Genomic DNA, 26,429 nt, shown 5'->3' on the forward strand with positions numbered 1-26,429 from the left:
ATTTGCAAACAATGGAAACATAGAAAAAGTCATATAACACAACCAAGTAGAAGAAAAGAAATAATGTTTTTTTTTTTCATTTATAATCGTTATTTTAGACAACCTAATACGGCTATGAGAGGGAAAAAATTGTAGAAACACTAAACAAGATCAGCTTTTTGAGAAAAGATAAGATATTTACAAAAGATTTTGATTATATCTAACTGTTGTGTAGATCGTATTTCCATAATCTTCGTGAGTCGCCTGTAATGCTTCGCAATTGCTCGAATTCGAGCAACAGGTACACTAGTATACTATTAAAGCATTTTTATGATTTTGCACAATTGAAGTTTAATGCTTACTGAAATATGGTTTTTTAATCGTACCCGGTCGAAACACCGTGTGCGTCACCTCACGTTTTCAATTCCGGGACCTCTGCCGGGTTAACAACATGTCTAAAGCCTAAGAAATGTGTTGTGTTACCACTTTTAACTCAATTACTTTATACTGCCAAAATTTTGGATTATATTCCAGCAAAAACCCAAAATGTTGCAATGAATTCAGTCAGAGCAATTTTTAAGTCCAGTCCTATCAACTACTTCTAGGAGTATACAGGTGCCTATGCACTAAAATAGATACCTATCACTCTAATAGAAAAAGTAAGACCACCCTATTTTCAATGATGTAAGAATAAAAGCATAAGTATATTCTGGTAGATTCAAAATGTTTACGATTACATCTTTTATTTGAAGAATTTTAATACCTTTAGAACACTAAAAAAGTAAATCTTCCACTTTGGTGATTGATTGATGAATTATGATGAATGATTGAATTTTGGAAGATAAAAACCAACAAGGAATTTTTACAAAAACCATTCCAGTAATATAGTACATGTTTATTTTTTATAGAGTACTGACCAACACAGAATATGAAATTAAACAGATTTATTTGTTAATAAAAAACAAAACAATTCAATTTTACTACAGAGTAGAGCTACAGTAGCCTGTACACGTACGTTTTAACAGGATGAAGAAGATTTAAAGAGACCAACAGGATGGCTGGATGATGTTGGCTAGCACTCTAGGCTCTCTGAAACAAAGCAGAAAAGGTGTTAACTAGGTAAATGAATAGCAGATGGTAACAAAATGTGATACTGACCTTGAATAGAGGCTATCAATACCAACAACATGACTCATAGATTACAGGTTTTCCAGTAGCACTGGGCAATATTTATAGTAGGTTAAACGACAACTGCGATATGTTGGCAACGGTACATTGTAGAACTGTTATTAAAATTGATTTTTTATCGTCTTTGAAGTACCGTAAGACAAAAAAATGACCCGTCATTCGTTTATGTACTAGCTCTAAGGTATCAATTGATTACCGGTAATAATTATATATTGTGACCCCAATTTTTGTGGAATTCCGACAGTCCAGAGTGGATGTCACTAATAAAGGCTCGGGGTATGTCAACAGGGGATTAGATGGCCCATTCTACAATGCACCTGAGAGGGTGTCTCTCTACGTTTGGAGCCAACTATACCTGAACAGCGCTATTGCAGAGTAGGGTTCAGTGGCCCAAACTACACCACCTTGGGAATGTCACTTTTGACACTGGGCATAATTGACGCGTGGGAAATGTTGCTGGCACAATAAGTAAGTTTTGTTGTTTTATAATATTTTTTTAAATACTAAATTAAGGTGCTCAAAGGCGCACTGCATTAACGATTGACTACCGTGACACAAGCGTCAGCGTCCCAAACTATGTCGCCAACAACTATTAGCATCAGTCGGCATCAACTATTAGCATGACCCCTTGTATACTCAGTGATAATACGAAAATAAACTATCGCTATGGGCGACAGATGGATATATTCGTCCACCAAATACTTTTGCGTGGGCCTAGATGTATAGGCCTAAGTTAGCCTATATCTGTAACTTTTGTAGCCTATAGATATTAGGCTACTCAAGTTATCGTAGTTCGGTGCTAGAAAAAAATCTTTTTATGATCCATGAAAAGTCATATCTTTTAAATTTTGAGTAGGTGTATAATCTAGGTGCCAGGCCTTCATAATCCCCCCCCCCCTCATAATAGCGGGAGTGTTGCTGAAGGTCTAAGTCCCGGAAGGTCTAATTAGACCTTCGACACACGTTTTGCAGTTTGTACTTGTTGCTGAGGGTCTAATCTGGCAGTATGTCAAATGTCTAAGTCCCGGAAGGTCTAAGAGTACAGTCAATGCAAAAAACTCATCCACTGATACTGTTTTAGACCTTGCGGGATTAGACCTTGGGCAAACAATGTATATTTTGTAAATAAATTATTATAAAATGAGAGTTGCTGAAGATCTAATTCCTGGAAGGTCTAAGATTCGAGTCCCGGAAGGTCTACGATTCAAGTCCCGGAAGGTCTAAGATTCGAGTCCCGGAAGGTCTAAGATGTGGGCGGGCATTGCGTCGCCAGAGATGAAGGCTATACAGGCAGGCAATAACCCAACAACTTTTAGAGTTGTAATAATCTTAGTGATAGTTTTAATAACTCTCACGTCTTTTTTTGCTAGATCGTTATTACAAGTACGATGGAGATATAAAAAATCCTTATTTATATTATACCATTGAATATTGGATATTTTAATTTTTGTTACTGGCATAGTTGCTGGGCCATAACAGTTGCTATAGCTCAGAATAAATCATTACATCAGTTTACATTGGTAATTAAAAACCATTGTGCAATCGGCAGAAATAAGTTAATGTTGGTGTTAAAATAACATCGTTAGTTTCCTCGGTGTTCAGGATTCTGTTTTGTTTATTTCAGCTTAACTTAGACAATAAATAGTTTCATCCATTGACTTTATACCACATATATAGTCAATGTTTCATCTTACTAATATTATAAATCTAAAAGTTTGTGAATTTTTGCGTGCGTACGTATAAGGCCGGTTCCGAGGCGATCGATGTGATTTTCCACCGTGGGTCCGAGCACAGAAAACATATTACTGTTTTCTGTGGTCCGAGGTCCCTGCTTGTTTCGAGGTCCTGGTGCGGGACCTCGGATCCAAATACAACCTAAAACGTGTTCGATGCCAGAGAATAATTTTAATATCAATATTAAGTGATTTTGAGCGAGACCTTGGAACCCTAATGGAAAGCTTAAAACTTCTTCATGGAATTTCCGATAGGAACGTAGCGATAGTTTTTACTTGTACACAATGTGGCATGTGACATAAAATGAAATACTCCGCGGGAACTGATGTCCGTGTCCGTTTCCCTCACATATAATGTATACACGATACACCCTCTGATACATCCTTCAACTGGAAGCAGAGGCTCCCCTTTAACTCCCACCTCCACCTCTCTCCAAGATGACATCGTATTTCAGATATCATATCACTAACGGCAGTCGGCAGTCCGAATGGAATGGGAACAGTTGCTATTCAACACCTCACGAGAACGTTGTTTCCAAGCTGTGCTCGTTTGTTCCTAGGCGAATAACAGTAGTAAAATTAAAGAACAAGTATCTTGGTTCTATTATAGGCCTACCTCATAACCATAATTATTAGTACTCACGTGGGCCTATGAATGTTTATGCATTTTTGGAACGTACTACACATTAACATAACATGTAAACATGAGTTTTTTATTAGATAAACAGTGTTATTCATACCATTGTTACTTAAGCAAATTATTCCGATACAAAATATAAAAAAATAATTTCAGTATTAAATAACACTAGTGGCTTGTAGGGACATAAGTCCCTAAAAAGCTCCAATGTAAAACAAATTATTGTATTGTTTAAATAACCTCAGAATCAAATTTTATTCAGATATCTCAGTACATAATCTGTTTACAGTTTATTGTTTTTTTTTCTTTATGATAAAAATAATGATAATAAAAAGGCTTCCCTGATTGAAATATTGGAACTTGTTATCGTCAAAATATGAAAAGGTGAATAAAGGTTTGTTGAGATAAGCTTATAGTCCGTCCGTTTGGTCATGATACCCAGCGGATTAGGAACCTTTTCAGAACTCAACTCACCCTCTCGACCCGATAGTCGGGCTGGCCGGAGACAAACAATGACTCACCCACTGGCACAGTCGCACAGATCTGTAACTTGTTTTGTTTGAAGTTAAAATAAATTGTTCTTTATAAATTTTAGTTCTACAAAAAATTCCAAAAATAATGAGCCCAACCACGAAGTGGATAATTGAATATATATAATCGGAAAGCATTACAATTAGGTACTCTGTATCGTCACCAGCTTTGTCAAACTTTCTGATCGTAGGACTGGGACAGTAGGTAGGTAAACTTTTTATCAACGACCAGCCTGGCAAGGGAGTCTGAAGGGCGAGTCGAGTTCTGAAAAGGTTCCTAATCCGCTGGGTATCATAGCCAAACGGACGGACTATAGTTCTTTGTGAAAACCTCTAAATTAGCATCTCGACACAGTTATTATTTCTATGTTTAGGACTACGCTCAGTTTGTAAAGGTTTGACAAAATTAGTGTAAAGTAAAGGCATCCCACTGACATAACATAACCCTAAATTTGATTCTGTTCGACATTACAAAAACTACTATTAGCCTAGTGTAAATATATGTGGTGGTAATCCTCCTAAGGTGGAATTGACTTTACATATTCTATAAGGAAAATGTCCAATCAAATTCTGATTACTAACTATTATTGCGACTGGTTAGGGTTCATAAGATCCTAATATAAGACTCTATAGTTGATGATTTATTTAGAAAGTCCAAAAAAGTGTATTTAGGTTTATTTAGGGGCCATTGAAAAAGTGTTTATTCTTTGAATTCCTTCTCTAAAGCTATTCAAGCTCTAAGGCTTTGTATTTTAGGAGTTACAGTGTGTTAAAGCTAAGAAAGAATTACGTGCCGTGTAGGGGCCTACATTCGACGCCATGTATCTCTTAAATGAGTAAGTTTAGAGATAAAATGCTAAGGGTAAAAAAGTCTGAAAATTTCATATACAGTCTAAAAAGACCTTAAATTAAAAAACATAAAAAATAATGATCCCATGGCAAAACATTTTAAAATAAGAAAACTAGGTTTTTTGCATTTTTAGAAAGTGGAAGCAATTTTAATACCTATTTACTCTCAGCATAAAATATAGGGTCTTCCATAATATAAATCAAAGTTGGGGGCCATATTGGAAAAATGGCTGATAAATTGTTTTTTTTTTTACTTTATTCCTATAACTGTTTGAATAAAAAATCTAAGACCTCTTTCACACTGTCATGCGACGTTGGTCTATGGGAGTTTTTATATAAGTTTTTTCACACAATGTCCATCGCGCGCCTGCGGCCTGACTGACTGCGAATTCGCCGAACGCGAGTTACCGCCGGATGCACCTACGCCGGACAACTCGTTAAGGGGTAGTTCGGCTGCGTCCCGAAAGCCACGAATGTTTATGGCTAAAGCTGGGGGACGAAAACCACAACAATTAGTAAAGGGTCGAAAAGGTTTTAATCCTGGGGACGTAAGCCACGTCTGCGAGCCAGGTAGACAGCTGTCAGGGTGGCAGCTCACAGAAAGAACGGAAAATTTTAGCTCCCTGTTTTATTTATGCGTCTCAAGCTAATTCGTAAGTCCAATCTGAATCCGCCGTGATATAAAGGTTAGAAATATACTATTGAGCTCTATTACTGTTTGTTATTTTATTCTACTGTCTGGTTATCGTTAGTGTACTGTAGTTGTTCATCGCAATAATTAATTTCAAGCAAATAATAACTCTAGATAAGCTATTACCGTAGATACTATAGTGAAACCTAAGCCCTGTCCTCACAGGCCAATGATGTATTAAATATATTAATATTTATTCAACAAAATTGGTTATTAATGTGTGACGGACGATTACTAAAGTGCTGAAGTTCAAGTTAGGGAGAATTAACCATCAAGAGCTTCGGACTGCTCACTCTAAAAATATCTTAAAATCATGTTTGTTGCTATAATTCTATTTCCCATAACTTAGGTTTACACGTTTAAACCTATTTTTTAATAGTACAATCAGTTCCACCATAACTTTATTGAAAAGATATATACAAATTTAAGTTACTTATTCACCTTGTATGATGTGTTATTGTGATACTCATAACCCTCAGAGGCCCTAAACAGTTGCAGGCTCTCCTCAAATTTCATCTATGGCGACGCAATGCCCGCCTGCATCTTAGACCTTCCGGGACTCGAATCTTAGACCTTCCGGGAATCGAATCTTAGACCTTCCGGGACACAAATCTTAGACCTTCCGGGAATCGAATCTTTAGACCTTCCGGGACTCGAATCTTAGACCTTCCGGGAATCGAATCTTAGACCTTCCGGGACTCGAATCTTAGACCTTCCGGGAATTAGACCTTCAGCAACTCTCATTTTATAAACATTTATTTAAAAAAGTTACATTGTGTGCCCAAGGTCTAATCCCGCAAGGTCTAAAACAGTATCAGTGGATGAGTTTTTTGCAATGACTGTACTCTTAGACCTTCCGGGACTTAGACCTTCGACATACTACCAGATTAGACCCTCAGCAACAAGTACAAACTGCAAAATGTGTGTCGAATGTCTAATTAGACCTCCCGGGAAACTAGACCTTCAGCAACTGATCCATAATAGCCCTTTATAATCAATAAGGTCAATTTTTAACTCATTTAAGGTAGGCTAACCTAATATATTAAGAGGCAAGAATGTTTTTTGAAAACTTTTTTCTCAGCTCGTGTGCATCGCAGGTAAAATCTATGCATACTGTTGGAAAGATATTTGCCTGTAGATGTGCATTCCCTTTGTAAATTAAAAAAGGCTAAAAAACCACACAAAAAACAATTTAAAATTAAAAGAAATTAACATCCGGGCCTTATGGGTTGGCATGCTGGTGATATAACAACGGAATATAGTCAGAAAATCAAAATAAAACAATCACATGCTTTATTTACAGCGTAGTGTGAAGAGAAGTTTGCACAATACATATTTTTGGTTGAGTTTTCGACCACACTTCACCTACTCGACCTACACTTCGTTGCGTAGAGGCGGCAGATACTTAAATACGTCCCTGGTGAAACCTAGGGCATGGGGGCGGTGCCCTAAAATGAGAGCCAAAAGGTACGAGCCTATGGCGAGTGCCTTTAAAACTTCTTAGAGTGTCGTTAAAGCAAATTACAGGAATTGCGTAGGTACACTGTACACTAATTTACCTTAGACCGTTTCTTAATATTAATAAAAATCATTTAACATCTCATAGCCACTGACTGTGTTGCAAAGACGTTATTGTCCCAACCACTCACTCATTGTTTCATAAATTAAATTGGTCTCATCTTAACAGGTGATAAGTTAACATTTAAAGTATTACAATTTTACTTTCTATAACTTTGAATCCTTGAACCTCATTGGGTCCGTTACTCGTGTTGTAAAATAAAACAACCATGCTGATAAGTAGGCCTTAGTAAACAATGCTCTTAGTAAACAATGCTGTTAAGTGAATTTTATTAAATTCTAAAATCTGAACTGAATTGGTTAGTTTAACAAGCTGTAGTAGGTATAGTCATTAATTTCTACAATTTTTTTGTAAATAACTACAACTTGGCGTCATCCTGTAATCCAGCTACTAAGAGATTGCGAATTGTGGATATTTATAGGCATGCACTGTGGATGTGATACTCCCTGGTGTGGATTAACGTCCGCACGAGTGAGTACTACGACTATCCGCAGTACTATCCTGATAGTTAGACCAATTCATATAACTTATACCAAGGCAGAAATGTGGTTTGGATTCCACTATAAACTGTAGGTCCCTTAGTTGCCATTAGCTGTATGAGCTATTAAGAGTGGGCAGTAGCAGTCGGCCATATTGGATTGATGCCCCATAAGAACAATGTAATCTTTTGAACCATATAGCGCCGTTATTTTTTAACATAGAACTACGTTTGATGTGTCATTGGAAAGAGAATACAATTCTACAGGGGGTTTGCTTTTTATTTTTTTGATTAAAGAAATATTAAAATAATTATAGCAAAAATACGCTTGTTTAAGTTTACAAATTTGTGGAGGATTTTCTAAAGGAATATTTGAAATTCGAAAAAGCAAACCCCCTACAAAATTTAATTATCTATCGAATAAAGTTTGTTTCAAGAAGATCCTACGTAAACTGTGCACGTGATATGGTTTAAGAAAATGCATGTTTTTGCTGCCCATCGCGGCGGTAATTCGGCGTAGTAGTCTGGCAGTTCTCCGTGAGATAGCAGCACCCTCGCGCATTTGGCGGGAGTTCAAATCAGGTTATTATGGTTCTACATTCATCATGCGCTGCTAATTTTATAGCTTTTTTATTTAATGTGGAACAAATATTGTTACGAAATTATTGTTATGATTATTGTTGTCATAGTTATAGTTATTGAAAGAAAGGAAATGAACTGGGGACAGTAAGAAATGGTGTGGTTTTGAATACATTTTAAATTTGAATACAAGTATAAAATATGTTGTAAATTTATCAAATACTATTTCTTAGTTCTATACTGATATAAGTACAAAACCAACATGTGTACAATCAATATAAATGATATGCCAGAGCCTTCCTGTCCCACGCAATGATTGGAAACTAGATACAGTTTAGTAGAAATATAAAATCTTTTAATACATACATTTAAGGCATTAAATTATATTCGTTTCATGTGATAACGGGCAAATTTCATAATTTAACTAATATTTACAGATGTATTTTTGAACAAATTAGTCTGCTGGTATAAAAAATTGTTCTGTTTATAAAATAAAATTTTAAATGCCTAAAATTCAATTACATAATTTATAATTATAAAATCAAACTGTCATAACCTATCCAAACTATAAACTATAACGATAATGAGGAAATCGAATCAAAAAGTTTGTGCCTCCGGAGGTTTCGAACCGGTAACCTTTAGACCGTTTCTCCGGTGCGCTAACCACTACACCACCGAGACAAGATGTTATCAGTAGGGAAGGAAATCTCCAAAACCTCTAGGTCGATCACAGCTGTAACCACGAGACACGTTGCACTCGCCCCACCCCTACACCTTATATTTCTTATTTTCGCAAGTCACGTGATAATGTTGAAAAAACGTGCCAATTCCATCCCAGACGTTATTGTGAACTGTGAGGTTATGTTCTAGGCTAGCAACCTATTTGGTCTGCTGTGTCCACAAGTCCAGTGACGTTTAGAGTTCCCTAGTAATAATTCGTAGTGCTACTTACTTACAAATGTAGAAAGTCATTTCGTGTGCTTCTTTTTATTTACGGGTGTGGTATTATAGGAAATAAAAAACGACCGTTGCGAAGAAAGGCGAAAAACAGAGGTGGTGAAAGGTTGGCTGAGTGGAGAGTATTGAGAGATTTTGGTGTTGTGGGAAGTAGAAAAAGAAAACTAAGTAGTGATGTTAGGAGCTGATTGCTGATGAGGCGATGAGCTGTGGGGAAGAGGATGGAAATTTGTTACCTCCAAAGGCCCGGCGCATATTGAGACGCAGTCGGAGCAGCGCAGCGTAGTGCCGCGCAGGGCAGTGTTTTGTAAACCACATGTTTCCCTAGGAAACGCGCATATTATGGCGCAGCGCAGGGCAGGGCAGTGCAGTCCCGCACGTGGACTGCGCGCACTTGTGGTCGACTCTCAAGTGTCTGTGCTGCATTGCTCACCTGCGCCGGGTACGCTTTACTAGAGTTTTGTGACGGATCTAGAGGATAATTAATAGAAATTGTGCATTTTTATCCAGTTTTTACGTTACCAGTCATAGTAAGTGTATAAATAGTAATTACAAGAATGAAATCTGGGAGAAAATACGAAAAACACTAAACATTGCACATTTTTCCGCCCTTTCTTTCTTGTTCTCTTGTGAAGAAGTAACAATAAATCTAGATCAGCACCTGAATCTGACTCAAAACTCAAATCCTAATATTTAACAACATACAACAATACACAATAAACGGTATTACTCCTATACGAGAACTGCACGACACTGCTTCCCAATTTGCGATGTCAACTGTGCAACACAGACTTTTTGCCCAATTCCGCCCTGTGCTGTGCTGCACTGCCAGTATCGTGCCACACAGCTCAATACAATATGCGCCTGGGCTTTGTAGACAATTCCACGCTATCATCTGATCCTACTGACTGTTTGGGCAACTGTGATACTACCGGTCGTAGAATAGTTGATATTTTTGTTATTTAGTTGATCAATTTGTCCAACTAAACATGCGCCTCAATTCGGCTGTTCCCTCAGAAACCTGAAATTAGTTAGTGAAATAAAAAGAGGGCTTAGGAGTGGGTTTGTGTTTGATTGCAACATGTGCCACATCAAACAGACAATATGGAGTGAGCCTGAACCTCGGGGAAATGCAATGACAATGGACATAAACAGTGCAGCAGTAGCCGGTTCTATTACCAATGGTGGAGGATTTGTCGCCTTAGAACGGCTGCTGTCTGCAATGAATGTTCGTGCCATGAACCGGAAAACGTATGACAAACATGAAGAACTAATTTCGAAAGGTTGGGAGGAAACTTGCCATTTGGACACCAAAAGGTCCAAAAACTGTAAAAATTGATCGGGACGATGACTGTAAACATGAAGTAAACATGAAGTAAACATGAAAGAAAAACTTGAAACCTTTTATATGAAATGTTTACTTCCCGAACTTGTAAACTCACCTCACAATATTCATTTAGGCTAGGCCTATTCTATAAATGTTTAAAGTTAATAAGTTAACAAAGTTAAATAAAAATAAGTTAATAAGTTAAAAAATATATATACGAATTACAAAAGGTGTTTTATTGAAACAAATGAACAAAGATGCAATGAAATTTAAAAGGCTTAACGTTATAATAAAAGGACTGACAATGGAGTGTGGGGGTTGAAATTAAAATGAAATAGAAGATAAGTTTTATAAGAAATTTTAAGTATTATAAGAAATGTTGATGTCCCAAGTAGCAGAAAAACGAGAAAAAAATTGTTTTAATATCAATTTTAAACTTATATTAAAACTGTTATTCATATGAGTATAGTTGTTGACAACCGGCAAAATTTAAAATATTTTAAAAATTGTTTTACAACTATATTGCAACAGTTTTACAACAATTTAAAAACTGTTTTGACAACAATTTTAAAATTGACTTTGCAACAAGTTGAAAATTGTTTTCACATAGGACCAGCCATCCCATGGGCATATCCTAAACACGAAATGATAAAGATTTTGTGTGAAATGCATATATATCAGTTGAGCATTTTGATTAAATAGTTCATAAAAACAAATTTTGAGAAAAAACTAGAGTCAAAATTATTTTCCCCAGCGAGTCTTGAACCCGGGACCTCCAGACTGTGAATTCCTTACCTTAGCACTGAACTATCTGTGGTTGTTGATAATTTATGTTTTCAATCGGTCAAAGAGGAGCGGACAGTTGCAATGGTTGCAATAAATACTTTTGATACTATGATTATGTTTAGGCCTCAAGTTGTTGAATTGATTTTCTGGGAGTTGAGGAGGATACCGGTATTTGAATGTAGATGAATTAATTAACATTGCTGATGTTATTATAATTATTAAGATTAATTCATCTTCCCCCCTTAAATTGTTCAAAAAAATATTTGCATTATTATTATATGCTAAGCAGATGTTCCATAACTGTATCTAGTATCACAACTAGGCTATCACAATTAACGTAATCGGTAAATTATCACAAAAATCTGTAACTTATGCATTAAACAGATTGCAAATAACTTCATTTTGTGATGTTCTACAAGCCTAGTGTAAATGTTTCACAAATTGTATGTTTGTCAAGTGTTGTTTTGGTTAGGCCTATGCCATCCACCATGATTGTAAAGTTGAACAGTATTTACGTTGGTAAGTTATTTAGAAAACTTGATCTTCAACTAATGTTTCCAACATGTGTTGGATCCGATTTACCATTCATTAATGTAATTACTTAACTTGTTTCATTTTTGAGTAATCTCAGAATTGATCATGTTACACCATGTACATATAACAGATCAATTTAATTAAATATTATTCACCCTGTTTTTGCTTATTTTTCATGAGCATTGCTCCACTATTTTTCTTTCGTACAACACTTTTTTACTCTTCGCATTTTTGCGCTAAACTCTCTCGTTTAGGAGCTGCATGATACAAAAAGTAGACCGGAAGTCATTTTTTCATAGGCCGTATCTCCTAAACTTGTGGGTTTATGGAATAAATATCACGAATAAAAAAGTTTTTACATTGCATGTTCTATCCGAAAACATGATAAACTATAGGGTTTTAATAAGAAATTTCAATTATTGCTTTAGAAAATTTTGTATGATCCTTGTTCCACTTCAAAACTTTTGTTTCAAAACTGATTATTTTCCCATAGCATTCTCTATGATATAAAATTGTAACAGGCTAAATAACCACCCTAGATAAACCCACTAACAACGAAGAGCAGTGAGCAAAATCGAGTGTTCTAAGTAAATAAGCGATGGAAGTGACTTTAGTGCACTACGTCACTCCGAGCAGGAGCAGGGTGGAATCGCCGTCGAGTCCACTGACGCAGTTCGTTCATCGCCAGTGCTAATACGGCGTTGCCTTACATTGCTTAGCGCCTGGCGAGGGTTCGGCAACACCGCGCCCGCGCCGTGAGTCACTTATCGATCGATACATGCCTGTGACGTCGAGGAGACTGCCACGCACGTAGTTCAACAAATGTCCGCTCCACTCCACGCGCGCTAGTGTGCCAATTTCGGCCATTTCGGGATTTTGTTTTACTGGGACCCACTCTTAATTAGGCCTAACAGGTGTTTCTAAGGATTTGTCGGCCTTAGTCACTAACAAGAAGATCGCGCCACTCATCCTACACACTCATCTCCATCCATACTTGACTTAAAATAGGCCTACCTACTTTGTATGGTCGCCATTTCATTGAAAATTATTAAAAAAGTATATTTAAGTATTATTAAGTTAAGTGTCAATGTATGTTTCAAGTGTAAACTTATAAGACATAGTTTTTATTTTAAATCTCCATTAGCCTAATGTTTAAACAGTACTTTCGTATTATACGGAGGCCCACCTAATATGGACAGCACGCTGCGGCAGTTAACTTCTAGGCTATGTTAGATTGGGTTATCATGAATATGTTTGTAGGACTTTCCTCGTTTCGTTTTTAATCGAACGATACCAGTTGAGTCATACTTTCGCCCACCAAATTCCCTCCAAGTAGGCCAAGGTCAGGTCGTTGAACGGAGAGGGCTCACTTATACGCCTGTACCTGGGTCAGTGTCCTCAGTGATTACTCATCTGGTATAATTAATACCAGAAAGAAACATGAACATGAACATCACAACAACCAGGTTGAGAACCAGGTTTAGTATAGTGAGTCGGTGGCTCAGTCGGTAGCGTCGCGGACTTCGGGCCCAAGGCAGCGATGTCGTGGGTTCGGATCCTGGTCACTGCCGATAACATTTTATCAGTACAGTTCACCTTTGTACTGTACCGGCTCACTCCTTGCTTTGCTGTTAACGATCCACGCACGGGCGCTTAGTCTATGTGGACGGGCAAATGCAAGGTTAAAAGAGGCCGCCAACCTTTTTTTTTTAAAAAAAAAAAAAAAAAAAAATTGATTAATAACAAAATGAGGTAAGTTCTACTACAAACATAGGCATTTAAATGTCAACCCAACCTAACATAACTGCTGTCGTAGCACGTTGTATACTTAGCGGAGTATATGTAACTTAGCAGCTAGCAGCGGTTCTAAGGACTTCAATTCTAGCCTAGAACATAGGAAGTAAACGACCAGATAAGCTACCAGCTAAGTAGGCCTAGGCTAACTCATTAACTAGGCCTAGCTCTGCTCTGCGTTTTTACCCTTAACTTAAAGGCCCTAGGCCTTCTATTAATGTTACTGTAGGCTTTACCTCTGTTGGTTTAGAAGCAAAGAAGATAGTTCTTATTTTGGAGTTTAAGCAGCTTTATCGTCCTTCGATTCCGATTCTGCTTTCACCGGGTCTTTGTTTTCTTTTCCTTCAGCGGAATTTGCATCTTTTTCTGCAGCGACATTGACGGGTACTTCCTCTTTGCTGGCTTCATCAAAATTTTCAACCAGCTCAGGAACTTCGTCATCCTCTTCGATGGCAGTTTTACCACCAGCGCCACTGCTTGCAACACTTGTAGCCAATCGCTTTAGCTGTGTCAATCCTTCAGGACCCAACTGACTAAGAATTCCTGGTAACATTTCTGTGATTTGCTTGTTTTCTCCATGTCCTGTAATGGCAAATGTGTTGGCGGCCAATGAGGCTTGGGCCTTGGGATTGTTGAAGTGAATAACACTTCCGTCTTCTTTAATCATATTAACCTCTTCAATACCTGGAATAGTATTTACTGAAAGCTTCTTTAAAGAGCTCTGAAGTTTCTTATCGTCTGTTGCAGCAGTAGCATGTACAACCTTCTTCTTTCTTCTCGGTGTACCTTTCCCTCCGATCCTCACTTGGGCCTGAAGTTTCTTCAACTTTTCTTGATTCATGGCGATTTGTTTAGGTTTGGTAAGGAAAAACGAAAACTCTACTTTTACAGAAAGTAAGAACTAAGAACGAATAACATATAATAAACAACACATTTATGAATAAGGTATGCACTAAAGTATCAACACACGTGCTTGGTTTCTTGCACACAGAAAGAACGGCAAACGGAGGATGACGATTGACGATATCCGAATCCGAAATGGTTGCCGGAGCAGGTTGTCCAACAACACAATAATATTAAATCTTTATAGCGTTTCTTGTTTAACATGTATTTGTATACATACCATTATGTAAGTATTAATAACATGTTAACTTTAAGCATTATTAGTATCAATAAAAGGACATATATTAAAAAAGTTAAAAATCCGACTGGCTTGATCATACAGTAAAAAAATAGACTACATTGCAACATGGTATGGAAGGAAACATGGTATGGTAACAACATGGAAATAACATGGAACATGGTATAACGAAAAACACCTGTTTTTTCCTTCCACCATTACATCGCAGTAGCGTGTACCTTTGGATGGAGGGGGGAGGGTGGTCCGCCCCAGACCCCACACCAACATAGGCCCCCGAATCACGGAATCAGTGCCGCATTCCTCTAACGGCGAACACGGCGATTGCCAAGGACCTCGGCCTGGGAAGGGGCCTCACTTGGGATCACAAACGAATATTTTTTATCTTGGAAAATAAATCTCGCCAATACTCTGTTAGAATTAGGGTGTACAACTTGTGGGTCGAACTTATATTTTCACGATCACCTAAAGTCTCTGCAAAGATTGCGCGATCAAAAATCACGACTCCCAGCGATCGCGGATGACAATAATCAGATCTCGCAACCACGAAAGATGTTTACGATTATCGTAAAATACGGTGTTGTCTTATTTGCAATGGTGCAGGATGTTCATTATTTCACCATGGGCGTAGATCGTACGTTCTTGATTCCATTACGATCTCGGAAGATGCCCACGATGCCTTCAACAAGGAATATGCTTTCACGGTATTTACTCAAGAGAGGTACAGAAGAGCCTTCGATGACGTCAGCTGTCAGATCTCCTCTTGAGGGAACACCATTACCGCAACGATACGGAGGTTAGCCATCGGCCTCGGTGGTATAGTGGATAGCGTGCCGGCTAATAATCCGAAGGTGCCGGGTTCAAATCCCGCTGGCAGCACTAACTTTTAGTTAACAACTTTTTTCATATCAGCAAGTTTGGAAGGTCTGGTTAGGTTATGACAGTTTAATTTTATAATTAAAAAATTATAAAGTTGAATTTTTTGGCATTTATAATTTTATATTATAAACAAAACTATATTTATATTAGTAAACCTTCATTCGATATTTTCATTATCAGCACGTTTGATTAGGTTATGACAGTTTTGTTTAATAATTGAAAAATTTTAAGATTATATTTTATAATTTTTCTTAATTTTATAATTAACTAGCTGGCCCGACAGACGTCGTCCTGTCCTAGTGTGGATTTAGATGAGTTCGTTCGCATGGCTCAATCATGTCCTGGTTAAAGTTCCTTCGCTACGCTCACTCAGCATTTGGTTGCTAATTAGCTGTTGAAGTTCGTTAGCTACGCTCACTCACCTTTAGGTTGGAGCTCGTTCGCTGCGCTCACTTGCCTTTAGGTTAGCTCGTTCGCTACGCTAACTCGCCTCCAGGTTGCAAGTTAGCTGTTATCATAAATTAAAAAAATATATATAGTGCTGCACCCTGTTGGTAAACCTATTAACTTTTAATGCTATTGAACATCACAGAATCAGATAGTTTAGTTGAACCAGCTGTTAAGATTCTTTAATTACATTTAAATATGAGTACTCATAAGGTTAACATGGGAAACTCCAGAGCCACTGGGGCGGAGCCCTTTTGACGGATCTGCACCAAACTTCACACAAACCATCCTTGAATAATGCTTAATAATGCCTGAAAGTTTCATTACAATCTGTCGAGCGGTTTCGGAGTCCATAAAGGACAAACATACAAATATACAAACATACAAATATACAAACATACAAATATACAAACATACAAACATACATTGAATTTTATATATATAGAAGACTAGGCCTAATAATAGTGAAGTAAAAATTACGCGCTGTGCTCTCTACTACAACGCTGTTAACGGAGGAATTTTGAACTAAACTATGGTGTCATTGTTGCCTCATGTGTACCTCCCTTGTCAGACCCTAACAATAACATTCATTGAACGTCGTTGGCTCCATAGACGTATATTTTAAGCACTCTACTCTATGTTATTTAAATGGGTTTCATTACCTCATCGAGTGAGTTTTTTTTCAACTTTACATCACTCGAGAAGTAAGGAAGTTGTACAACAGTTTTCTTATTCTCCATAAGAATAACATGGGAATTATAAATTAAATTTTTTTTGGAATTCTCTCTGTAACCATTAGGCGCATAATAACTCTTCGATATACTAAATTATTTGTTTTTTTAAGCTCTACAAAATGGTTTGGAAAGAAATTGCAAAATTTTATGTTTTTTTGCTCAAAAATGGGAAACCCCTATTTTAACCGCATAAAACCCCCGTAAACCCCAGTTCCCATAGTTCATGCTGGTTCGTAAACTCGTTCGAAAAAATGTAGGTTTACACATTTATACTAAATTGAATCAAAATCGGATCATTTTTGCTCGAGTTATCGTGCTATCGGACACATATATATATATAATATATGATATACATAATATATATATATATTTAAACATATATATATATTTATTTAATGAATTATATAATGAATTTGAACTGATGGTGTTTTTGGACTCTAGGGGGCGTGGGGTCTTTACTTTATAATTTCATAGCTTATAATCGTGAATTTGTTCCATAGCTTATAATGTTGAAAATGAGGCATAGCTTATAATCAGTTTTAAAAATAAGCTATGCCACATATTCACGAAAAATTATAAGCTATGCCACACTTCCTCTAATACGTTATAAGGTATGAAACGTTTTAAGTTTCACAACTTATAATGGTCAAATAGTGGCGCAGCTTATAGTCCCGATTCTGTTCTATAGCTTATAATCCTGATTTTTTGTGATACCTTATAATTCTGATTTTGGGGCATAGCTTATAATTGAGAATGTTGCATTGTGGGAACGGTATCAGCTGCTCGCTTCAGTCAGTCATACTTAAAAACAGATATTTTAAGGTAGGATACGATAATTATTATAATATGTATTCTGGCTCTCTGTATTACCATAAATAGACGATGTATCGACGTTTTTATCCTTGTGTGTCGTGGTGGCACCTTAACGTGCTCCCATAGAAATACAACCATTAATCAGGTCTCATATCTTACCATTGCACTTTCTTATTTAAAACTCATAGTTCTAATTTTTCATAGAGAGAAAGGCCAGCTTGTTAAATTTAACTTAAATCTCAAAGGTGAACACCTGCTGGATAAGGTACACCCTCTAGGGACCTCAAAACGAAAAAAAAATCGGTCCCGCGTCCAGGTCTCACCATGAGTATTACGGTAATAGCTTATTCCCTATATGGAAAATTCGTTAAAAGTCAACACTAAACAGAAAATTCAGAGTATACGAAGAGTCATATAAAAAATTTATAAAAGGGTGTCCACATGCTAGGAGCATCGATCATGACTTCGAATCTCTACCATTAAGTTTAAGGTTAACCACTTACGCTGCTTAACATGAAAAGTTGTGAAAGTGAACACCGAGGTAAAAGCGTGAATATTAGCAAATATAAAACATACATTAGTTCAAATAGACTTTTGGAAAGCTAATTACAGTAGTCAAACTCATATTCTATAATCAATGTTAATTTAAATATCCCCCTCTTCAAGGTGTGATATTCAAAATAAAATAATCATTTTTTTATTTCATGAGAGTGAAAATATAAAAATATGGACAGTACCAGAGACTAACAACTATACTATAGCAGTAGTTCATATACCGTATCTAAATGTTTGCTTTATTAATGAAACCGCTTAACATCTATTTTTAGTGCTCAAAAGTTACTTTGTTGTATTGCATGGCATTTAATTATTGTTTGACATATTATAGAACAGATTGTAAGGTAAACAAATAAAAAATATATATTAAACTGGATATACTTTACATTACTCACTCAATCCTCCTTAAATACTGTATTTAATTTTGTAGATCTCATTGATAATAGATCTATGATAATAGCATAGACTAACCAACACAAGTAGACTTCTCATCCCATTGTAAATTTTGAAGCATGTTTTTCGTGTCTAGTTCATGTACGTGACACATGGGCGCTAGTGTCGACAAAACTTTGTTTCTATTATTTTAGGGTTAATTTCTTGATTTGTGCTTTACTGTTTGGTTATATAACTAGGGGACAAGTTATTGTTTATGATTAGATCGTATTATTTGGTTAAACGAGGTTTTAAATGGCTGTAATAACGGGAAACAAATGTATGTTTTATCTATGATAATAGTTACTTTCGAAATCATTGCTACGCCTGATGCTATGAAATCACGACTGCCTATAGCTTCTAGAAAAACTGGGTCTGTCAAAAAAGCTTTGTCTTCTGCTAAATAACAACAACAGCAGCAGCAGGTTTGTTTTGTTTTGACACAGATTTGTGCTGGTGTGGGGCTCTGTGCAGTGTGCATCGTGTTCTGTTATTAACATTAGGGCATAAGATTTAAAATTACAGCGTAATTTTAAGATTTATGATTCAAAATTTATGACTTGAGATTATGTTTGAAAACGAAAAACTAGACGTGAAGTATTTTTACTCTTATTCAATAATATGAGATATGTTTGAGTACAAATATGTTATAAAGAGTCATGCTATTATCCGGATATAGAAGTAGTGGAATGTACAAAGTAAAGTTTATTTTATTTTGTATAACAATTATATTTCTTATTGGCTGTTTTATAGCGATTTCATCTTTGCCCTCAGGTAAACAAAGACAGGCCTAACTTGGGCTATGTGTAACTTATGTTTTACATAGGCCTTTGGTAGGCCTAGCAATTAACATAATATTGTCCTGGAGCCTAAACATTTATGTTGCCTGGTGCAGTGATAGGGCCTAGGGAACAAGTAAATTTATACTTAATTTTATTCTTTTAATACTTAAATTCTTAACTTTGAAATGGGGCCATACAAAAGTAGGTAATTTAAGCCAAGTATGTAGATGAGGGCATGAACCCCTGATCTGCTGGAATAATAAAATTGTACCATTTGGGAGTTTCACACTTGACTGCACCACAACAAAAGCATGACCACTGACGACAGTTGTTTCTATACTACACGGGTCCTCATGATCAGGGGCCTGTTTCATAGGCCTAATAGGCCTAAACTACAAACTAATATTATTAGTAAATCAGCTAATCACCCAATGCAGATCTAATGGAAATTAAAAGTTAACTTACTATAAGTTAATTGTAATTATTACAATTTGTAACTTGTAGTTTTTTTTAATTATGAACAGGCCCCAGGCATGGCCACCATTAACCTTTAACTGTAGGCCGCGGCCTTCGAAGTGGCACGCCGCAAGGAGTGTTGTTACAGCTGTTTTGTTTGGAGGCAGCGAATGGGATTTGTGTATTTTTTAAGAATACGAAAGCTTGGTTACTGGGCTATGAAAATATTGACTATTTTAAATGTACAGAAATATAAAATATCAAATGATATTGTTTTGGTTTTTAATTTATTGCTTAACTTGTATGTTTTGGGTACACTTCCATATCTGTTGGCACTAACAACCGAATGAAAATATCGATCGATATATCGTTTGGTTAGTTGGGTAAGGTTAACTAAACCTAACTAACCAAACGATATATCGAATTAAACAATCGAATAATCATTATTACTCATTCGGTTGTTTGTGCCAACAGATATGGAAGTGTACTCTATGTTTTATTTTCAATTTTTTAATACACATTTATTTACATTAAATTTAAATGAATAATACCTGTATTAATGAGCTGGCGTCATCTGTCTGCCATGTTATCTTATGGGGCGTCTGGCGCTGAACAACACTAACTTGCGACGTTGCCCATTCTACCAGGCCGCAGCCTCGAGTTAAATGTGGCCGTGCCACAATAAATAGTGTTGCTAGTGCTGTGCAGTGTGGAAAGGCCCAATAATTTAACTAAGCCTTATTACTACAACTGGACTGTTTAAACCACTGTCTGACCAATTTCACAGTCAACTGTGTATTTGAAGAATGCCCTTCTTTTACTAACTTATGGACAAACTGCACATATTGTAAGAAATTCTTACAGTCAAATGTCACTAAAAATCTACAATTTTTTTGACTAGTGGGCACAAAGCTTATTTAAAAATGTTCCTTTAATATGTTACGCCTAGGTAGTGGGCCCCTTTAGTAATGCTTACTAGGTCTTGTAATGCTCCGTTACTGCTCTGGAGATGGTCGTCTGCACCAAAGCAAATGTGCCCGTGAACAGATAACTGTTAAATATGAGTTGGTTTTCCCCAAAGACCATCCCATATAAAAGAACAAAAGTAGGCTATTTAACCATCTTTAAAAATTACCTTTTTGTGTTTTTTCAAGTCTGTTAGTGTGCTTGTTATCCATGTGCTAATTGATAAATTTTGTAAATGTTTGATTTTTCAGAAGAATGCAATTGCAAACGAGATATTCCTGGGAGCAAATCAAAGTTTAATCCTAAACATAAACTTGGAGTCATTGTGCCTTTCCGAGAAAGATTTGAAGAACTGCTTGAATTTGCTCCTCACATTCATGATTTTATATCTAAACAAGGAATTAATCACAAGATTTATATCATCAATCAGGTAATTTCACTAGGATTTTTTATTACGACTAAAAAGCCAAATGCCGTTTCTTCATATCAGTGACGTACCGTTACAAACTTTGGGAAATATAGTACAGTACTAGAGATTATTAGGCCAGAAAATTGTGATTGTAATTAGGATCTAAATTACATTTCTGTTTCAGGCAGTATGCACTCTCAATTTATAAGTTTTGCATACTTTAGTTATAGGTCTAACTTATCTGTTTTTATTTTTAATACTTTTTAGTAAACATCTGTAACAACTAACTTTACTAGATTTTTACTTCCTCCCCCTTTACAGAGTATATGGAGAAAGTAGGCCTATTGTTTTCGTCAACATTTTCCGAGTTTGAGTTTTGAGTCGATATGTCCATTTTGGGTCCCTCTGAACCCAAAAAAACTGGTGTTTGAAATGATGTTTGTGTGTGTGTGTGTCTGTATGTGTGGATCTGACAGAGTTACAGACCGCACCTGTAGTCTTCTTTTGATGAAACTTGGTATGTAGGTACTAATCCATAGTAGGCCTATCTCCGAGCGTTTTATTTTTAATTTTTTTGAAATTTTTATTTTTAATGGTAATTTTCACATAAAACCCATAAAATAACAGGAATATTGGATTTTCTTGAAAATGGCCCGAACGATTTTGATACAATTTTTGTATGTTATAGTCCTTTAAATTCTGGACAAAATGGTACAAATCCCATTTCTGTAAAAATTATGGTTCAAAAGTTGTTGTAAATTATGCAATTTTCCCATCTAAAAACCCATAAAGTAAGAGAAAATATTATTTTGGAAAAAAAACGGTTTTGGTTGAAATTAGTATGTGATGGTCCTTAACATTCTTAACAGCATTGATTGATTGATTGATTCTGTTGGGGCGGACCTTGTCCTGTTGCATGTCAGCCACTGATGGGCTTTTTGTACTCCCCACATGGTAGTCTGTCAAACCTTAGTTGCTTAATGAACTTCAGCATCCTATCTATGAGCTCCTCCTGAGGAAGGTGTCTGCCCCTTGTCATTGCTCCAAGAGTACTGTTCCTTATCTCGTTCAGAGCTTTACAGTCGTAGAGTAGGTGATTTGCTGTCTCCTCTGAATGCCCACATTCCTCAAGCAATGCAGGTGCAGTTTCAGGAAGCCATGGCCAGTGACCAACTGGTTACGGTTCTATACTGTTGATTGTTGAATGAGATAATTAACTAAGTAGGCCTGTCTATAGGCTATATAAAGATAATTTATTAAATAAATTACATTCTTCTTGCTCTATCACAAGCAAGTTGCTATAAAGTTGCTCTTGATCCAATAAATAAACCAATTACTTCAATATCTTTAAATGTTATATTTTTCTTTAAAGTACCTATGGAATCGTCGGGCTCATATATTTTACAAATATATTAGTAAGTCAATATTTTTTTTTCCTACAGTTACCTGACAAAGCCGGCTTCCTTGCACTGATTATAGTACGCAAAGTAGCTAATTGCTGCATTTAATTACTTTTGCCGCACTCATTTTTGTTACCGCACTCCAGTACTTCAACCAAACAACACAAAACAGTGGGCTTTTGTCAGGCACGTAATACCTACGCGTACACTTAAAGATACTACGACTTCGATCAGTTGGTGCAGCGTCTCCCATTTTGTTCAACGCTTGGATTTAACCTATCCTAAAAACGTGTTGTATAGTGTTTGAAAGACTAATTATTTATATACTTTATAGTAACTGTAGGAAAAATATAATGTGTAACGCAAGAGCAAAGTGCCTTTGCTGCGCTCAAGAAACTTTCCACACTCGCCTGCGGTTCATGAGTAAACATTTCTCTGTGCAGAAAAATGCCACTTCATACACTAGTTACACAAATAACTAACGTATTCGTTGTTGTAGGTGGACCAGTACAGGTTTAACAGGGCCTCCCTCATCAATGTTGGGTTTCTAGTGGCAGTAGCGGAAGGTTGCGACTACATAGCCATGCATGATGTAGACCTTCTGCCACTCAACCCTAGCCTGTCATACAACTACCCTAGTGTCGGCCTGTTCCACATTGCTTCACCAGAACTACACCCCCGCTACCATTACCCTACATTTGTTGGGGGAATTTTGCTGGTTAAAAAGTAAGTTTTTCTTTCTGGTAAGCAAAGCTAAAGGTCCTTTGATCATAAGTCATAAGTCTTTATTTACCCTTAAATACAATAAGTACAATAGCTTCGTCACACTCAAAATAAGTGGTGGTTATCTAATGCTTATCTGAGAAGGATGCCGGTTCAATTCTGGAAAAAGTCAGTAGGTCTAGTTATATCCATTGATGTAACTTATAAATATAAAGTCTAACTGGATCGTACCCTGTCACGAGAATATGACATTGAAAACAAACTGGCCCTCAGTGGACTTCTTGCACCACTGGTGGTCAACGGAGGGGCCCTCAGCATTGGAGTAGCATTGCAACAATCATTTAATGACCCAGAACGCTTTTAAAATTAGTTTTGCTTGTAGACATTGCGCTAAAACCAAATATTTTCTTGTACTGTATATGTATTACTATGGATCACTTTATTAAGTTATTTTGGTTCAAATGGTCCATCCGTTGACTTTAAATATGCTATATAAACTTAACTGTTACATTTTTGCAATACATTCACTGTATTGCATGCATGCCATGTGTTACAATGCACAAACACAATGTGAAAGAATCAAAGTAGATCAAATTAACAACCTTTTGAGTAATAATACAACTGTAACTAAACTAATTAACAGTCCACATTCAACAATTTTTTTGTAATTGTTTGAAAACGTAAATAAACAAAATATTTTTGTCTAGCTTCTTACAAATGCCGAGGTTTGAAACGGAAATTTTTACTGTTTTCTTCTTTGGTCACACTACGACGATATAAGTTACTTTGAAAAATATCATGCACATAATTTTAATTAACATAAGGTGTGTTTTCACTTTTTAAGATCTGTGTTCAATATATGAACTCGGAAAACATTACCTACAAACATCCTTGACACCAAAGTACACGCATTGAAAGTACAGGGTGTTTCAAAAGGGACATAACCACTTCGAAAACTCATACAAATTTTATGAATCAAGGTACAGAGCTGGTTTTGGTGTTTTAAAGGAAAGCACTTGAAGTTTTTAAAATCTTAAACTGAAGACATTTAGTTGTATTATCGTAGTGTGCCAATCTGCAGTGGGTCTATGCAGATTGTTTTGTTAATATAACATACATAAATAGTGTCAAAATACAGGTATGAAAAAGCATAATCAAAGGTTTCTTAAAATTATCAATGCTTAAATTAACATTATTTCCTACAACTCATCTAAGGAAGCTTTGTTGATACATTCATATTTAGTTTATTTATTTAAGAGGGAGGTTTAGAAATTCATCCAGCGAGTAAATTACCTCGTTAATTAAATAAGCTTTCAGTTGTCTTTTAAATTTAATTGAACTTTTTTCTTTATTAATATTTTCTGGGATTAATTTTAAAAACTGTTCACCAACGTATGTTGGTTTTTTTCCATAGAGCTTCAGTCTGTGCTGATTTTGCCTTATAGAGTTCTTTTTTCTAGTGTTATAATGATGTGTGGGTTCGTGAGGGACATCATTAGGAATTTTGTTCTTTGCACACAAAATGACGTCAAGAACATATTGGCCATAAACCGTCAGTATTTTTAACTGTTTGAAATGTTCTCTGGCCGAATCATCTTGATTCAATTTCAGCATTACTCTTATAGACCTCTTTTGGAGTCTTAACATACCATCCAAATTTGCTTTTTTTGTTGCTCCAAATAAACAAATACCAAAAGAAATATGAGAATGTATGTAAGCAAAATAAATATTTTTCAATGTTGTTACATTACAATAAAAAGACATTTTTGAAAGCGCGTGAATGCCAGAGTTCATTTTTGTCAAGATCTTGTTCACGTGTTCATTCCAATTAAGGTGTTTATCGATAGTCAGGCCAAGGAAATTTGTACTTGACTTTGGATCAATTATGTGGGAATCAGACACAATCATTGGTTCTATTTGACTTTTACTTTGTGGAGTTTTAAATGTAATAAAATTTGTTTTATCATGATTTAATGTTAAATTTTGATACGTTAAGTAATCTCCAAGGTTTCCAAGTTCTATGAAAGCCGCCATTTCCGTTTGTTCTATTTTAGGTGTTGAAATGAGTAAATTAGAATCATCAGCATACAGGCATAGTTCACTGATAGGCTTACATGAAAGTGATTTGTCCATGTCCTTGACATAGCACAGGAAAAGCAATGGACCAAGAATAGACCCTTGCGGAACGCCATATTTTATTGTCTTTAAATCTGATGCTGTCTTAATGATTTTATCGTTTTTTTGATGTGTGATTTCTACATATTGAGTTCTATTTGTTAGATATGAATGAAACCATTGCAATGAATTATTTGATACTCCAATAGTTTGTAATTTTTTCAAAAGTAAAGAATGCTTGACACTATCAAAAGCTTTAGATAGGTCCATGAATATGCCAATTGTATTTTCACCTTTATCAACACGGTCAATTACTGATTCTATAAATGAAACAGCAGCAGTAACAACCGATCTCCCAGACCTGAACCCATGTTGATTACTATCCATCAGATTAAATTTTTCAAGGTATGATGTAAGCTGACTATTTACTATTTTTTCATAAATTTTGGAAATGGCTGGTAACAACGAAACAGGTCGATAATTAATAATATTTTTTGTGTCATCCTTTTTATGTACTGGAATGACTTTTGCCTTCTTTAATTGATCTGGAAATATACCTGTAACGAAAGAGGAGTTAATTAAGTGAGCTATAATTTGGCTTATCTCATATTTTATACTCTTAAGAAGTGTAACAGGCACTTCATCATAGCCACTGGAATTTTTATTTTTTAATGATGATATAACTTTTTCCATTGTAGTTTATTTTTTTATTTATTTTATTTTTTTATTGTAGTTTGTCATTTAAACTTGTATCATCAAAAACTATTTCCTTCGTTTTGCCTTTCCTCAAAAAATTTTCAATGTGGTCCTCGAGTAAAAAAGGTTGGTGACCCCTGGTCTAAACAACCGTCAGGAAAAATAGTATGAACCTTTTTTTGCAGCCATTAAACTTGTAGCTTTATCACTTTTGCACTGATATGAGTGGATGTAGCCATCGAT

At 36.0% G+C, this 26,429-nt stretch overlaps 2 protein-coding genes across 5 annotated transcripts in view; one reads left to right on the forward strand and one right to left on the reverse strand.

Moving 5' to 3' along the window:
• Nucleotides 1–859: 859 nt before the first annotated feature.
• LOC129005294 (transcription factor BTF3 homolog 4-like) lies at nt 860–14,668 on the reverse strand. Its single transcript, XM_054434148.1, has 2 exons — nt 13,878–14,668; nt 860–1,068 (listed from the first exon to the last, which is right to left on the reverse strand). Exon 1 carries the CDS (start codon nt 14,480–14,482, stop codon nt 13,922–13,924), a length of 561 nt encoding a protein of 186 aa, XP_054290123.1. The 5' UTR covers nt 14,483–14,668; the 3' UTR covers nt 860–1,068; nt 13,878–13,921.
• Nucleotides 14,669–19,099: 4,431 nt separating this feature from the next.
• Nucleotides 19,100–26,429, forward strand: part of LOC129005281 (beta-1,4-galactosyltransferase 7-like) — a 113,444-nt gene continuing 106,114 nt past the window's right edge. For 3 of the 4 annotated variants that reach the window (XR_008491812.1, XR_008491811.1, XM_054434123.1), the window contains exons 1-3: nt 19,100–19,413; nt 21,095–21,273; nt 23,152–23,378. Coding sequence is in view for 2 of the 4 variants with exons in the window: in XM_054434123.1 (XP_054290098.1) it covers nt 19,299–19,413; nt 21,095–21,273; nt 23,152–23,378 (521 nt within the window). In the remaining 2 variants the exon portion in view is untranslated. The remainder of the gene's footprint in view (nt 19,414–21,094; nt 21,274–23,151; nt 23,379–26,429) is intronic. The other variant, XM_054434124.1, reaches the window with a different exon arrangement.

This window comes from Macrosteles quadrilineatus, unplaced genomic scaffold (assembly GCF_028750875.1).
Source record: "Macrosteles quadrilineatus isolate MER2022 unplaced genomic scaffold, UCM_ALF_1.0 Scaffold_19__1_contigs__length_3004403, whole genome shotgun sequence".
Taxonomy (NCBI): domain Eukaryota; kingdom Metazoa; phylum Arthropoda; class Insecta; order Hemiptera; family Cicadellidae; genus Macrosteles; species Macrosteles quadrilineatus.

Excerpts from the sequence above, each read along its gene's own strand:
- LOC129005294 (XM_054434148.1), bottom strand. The coding sequence starts at position 14,482 with ATGAATCAAGAAAAGTTGAAGAAACTTCAGGCCCAAGTGAGGATCGGA.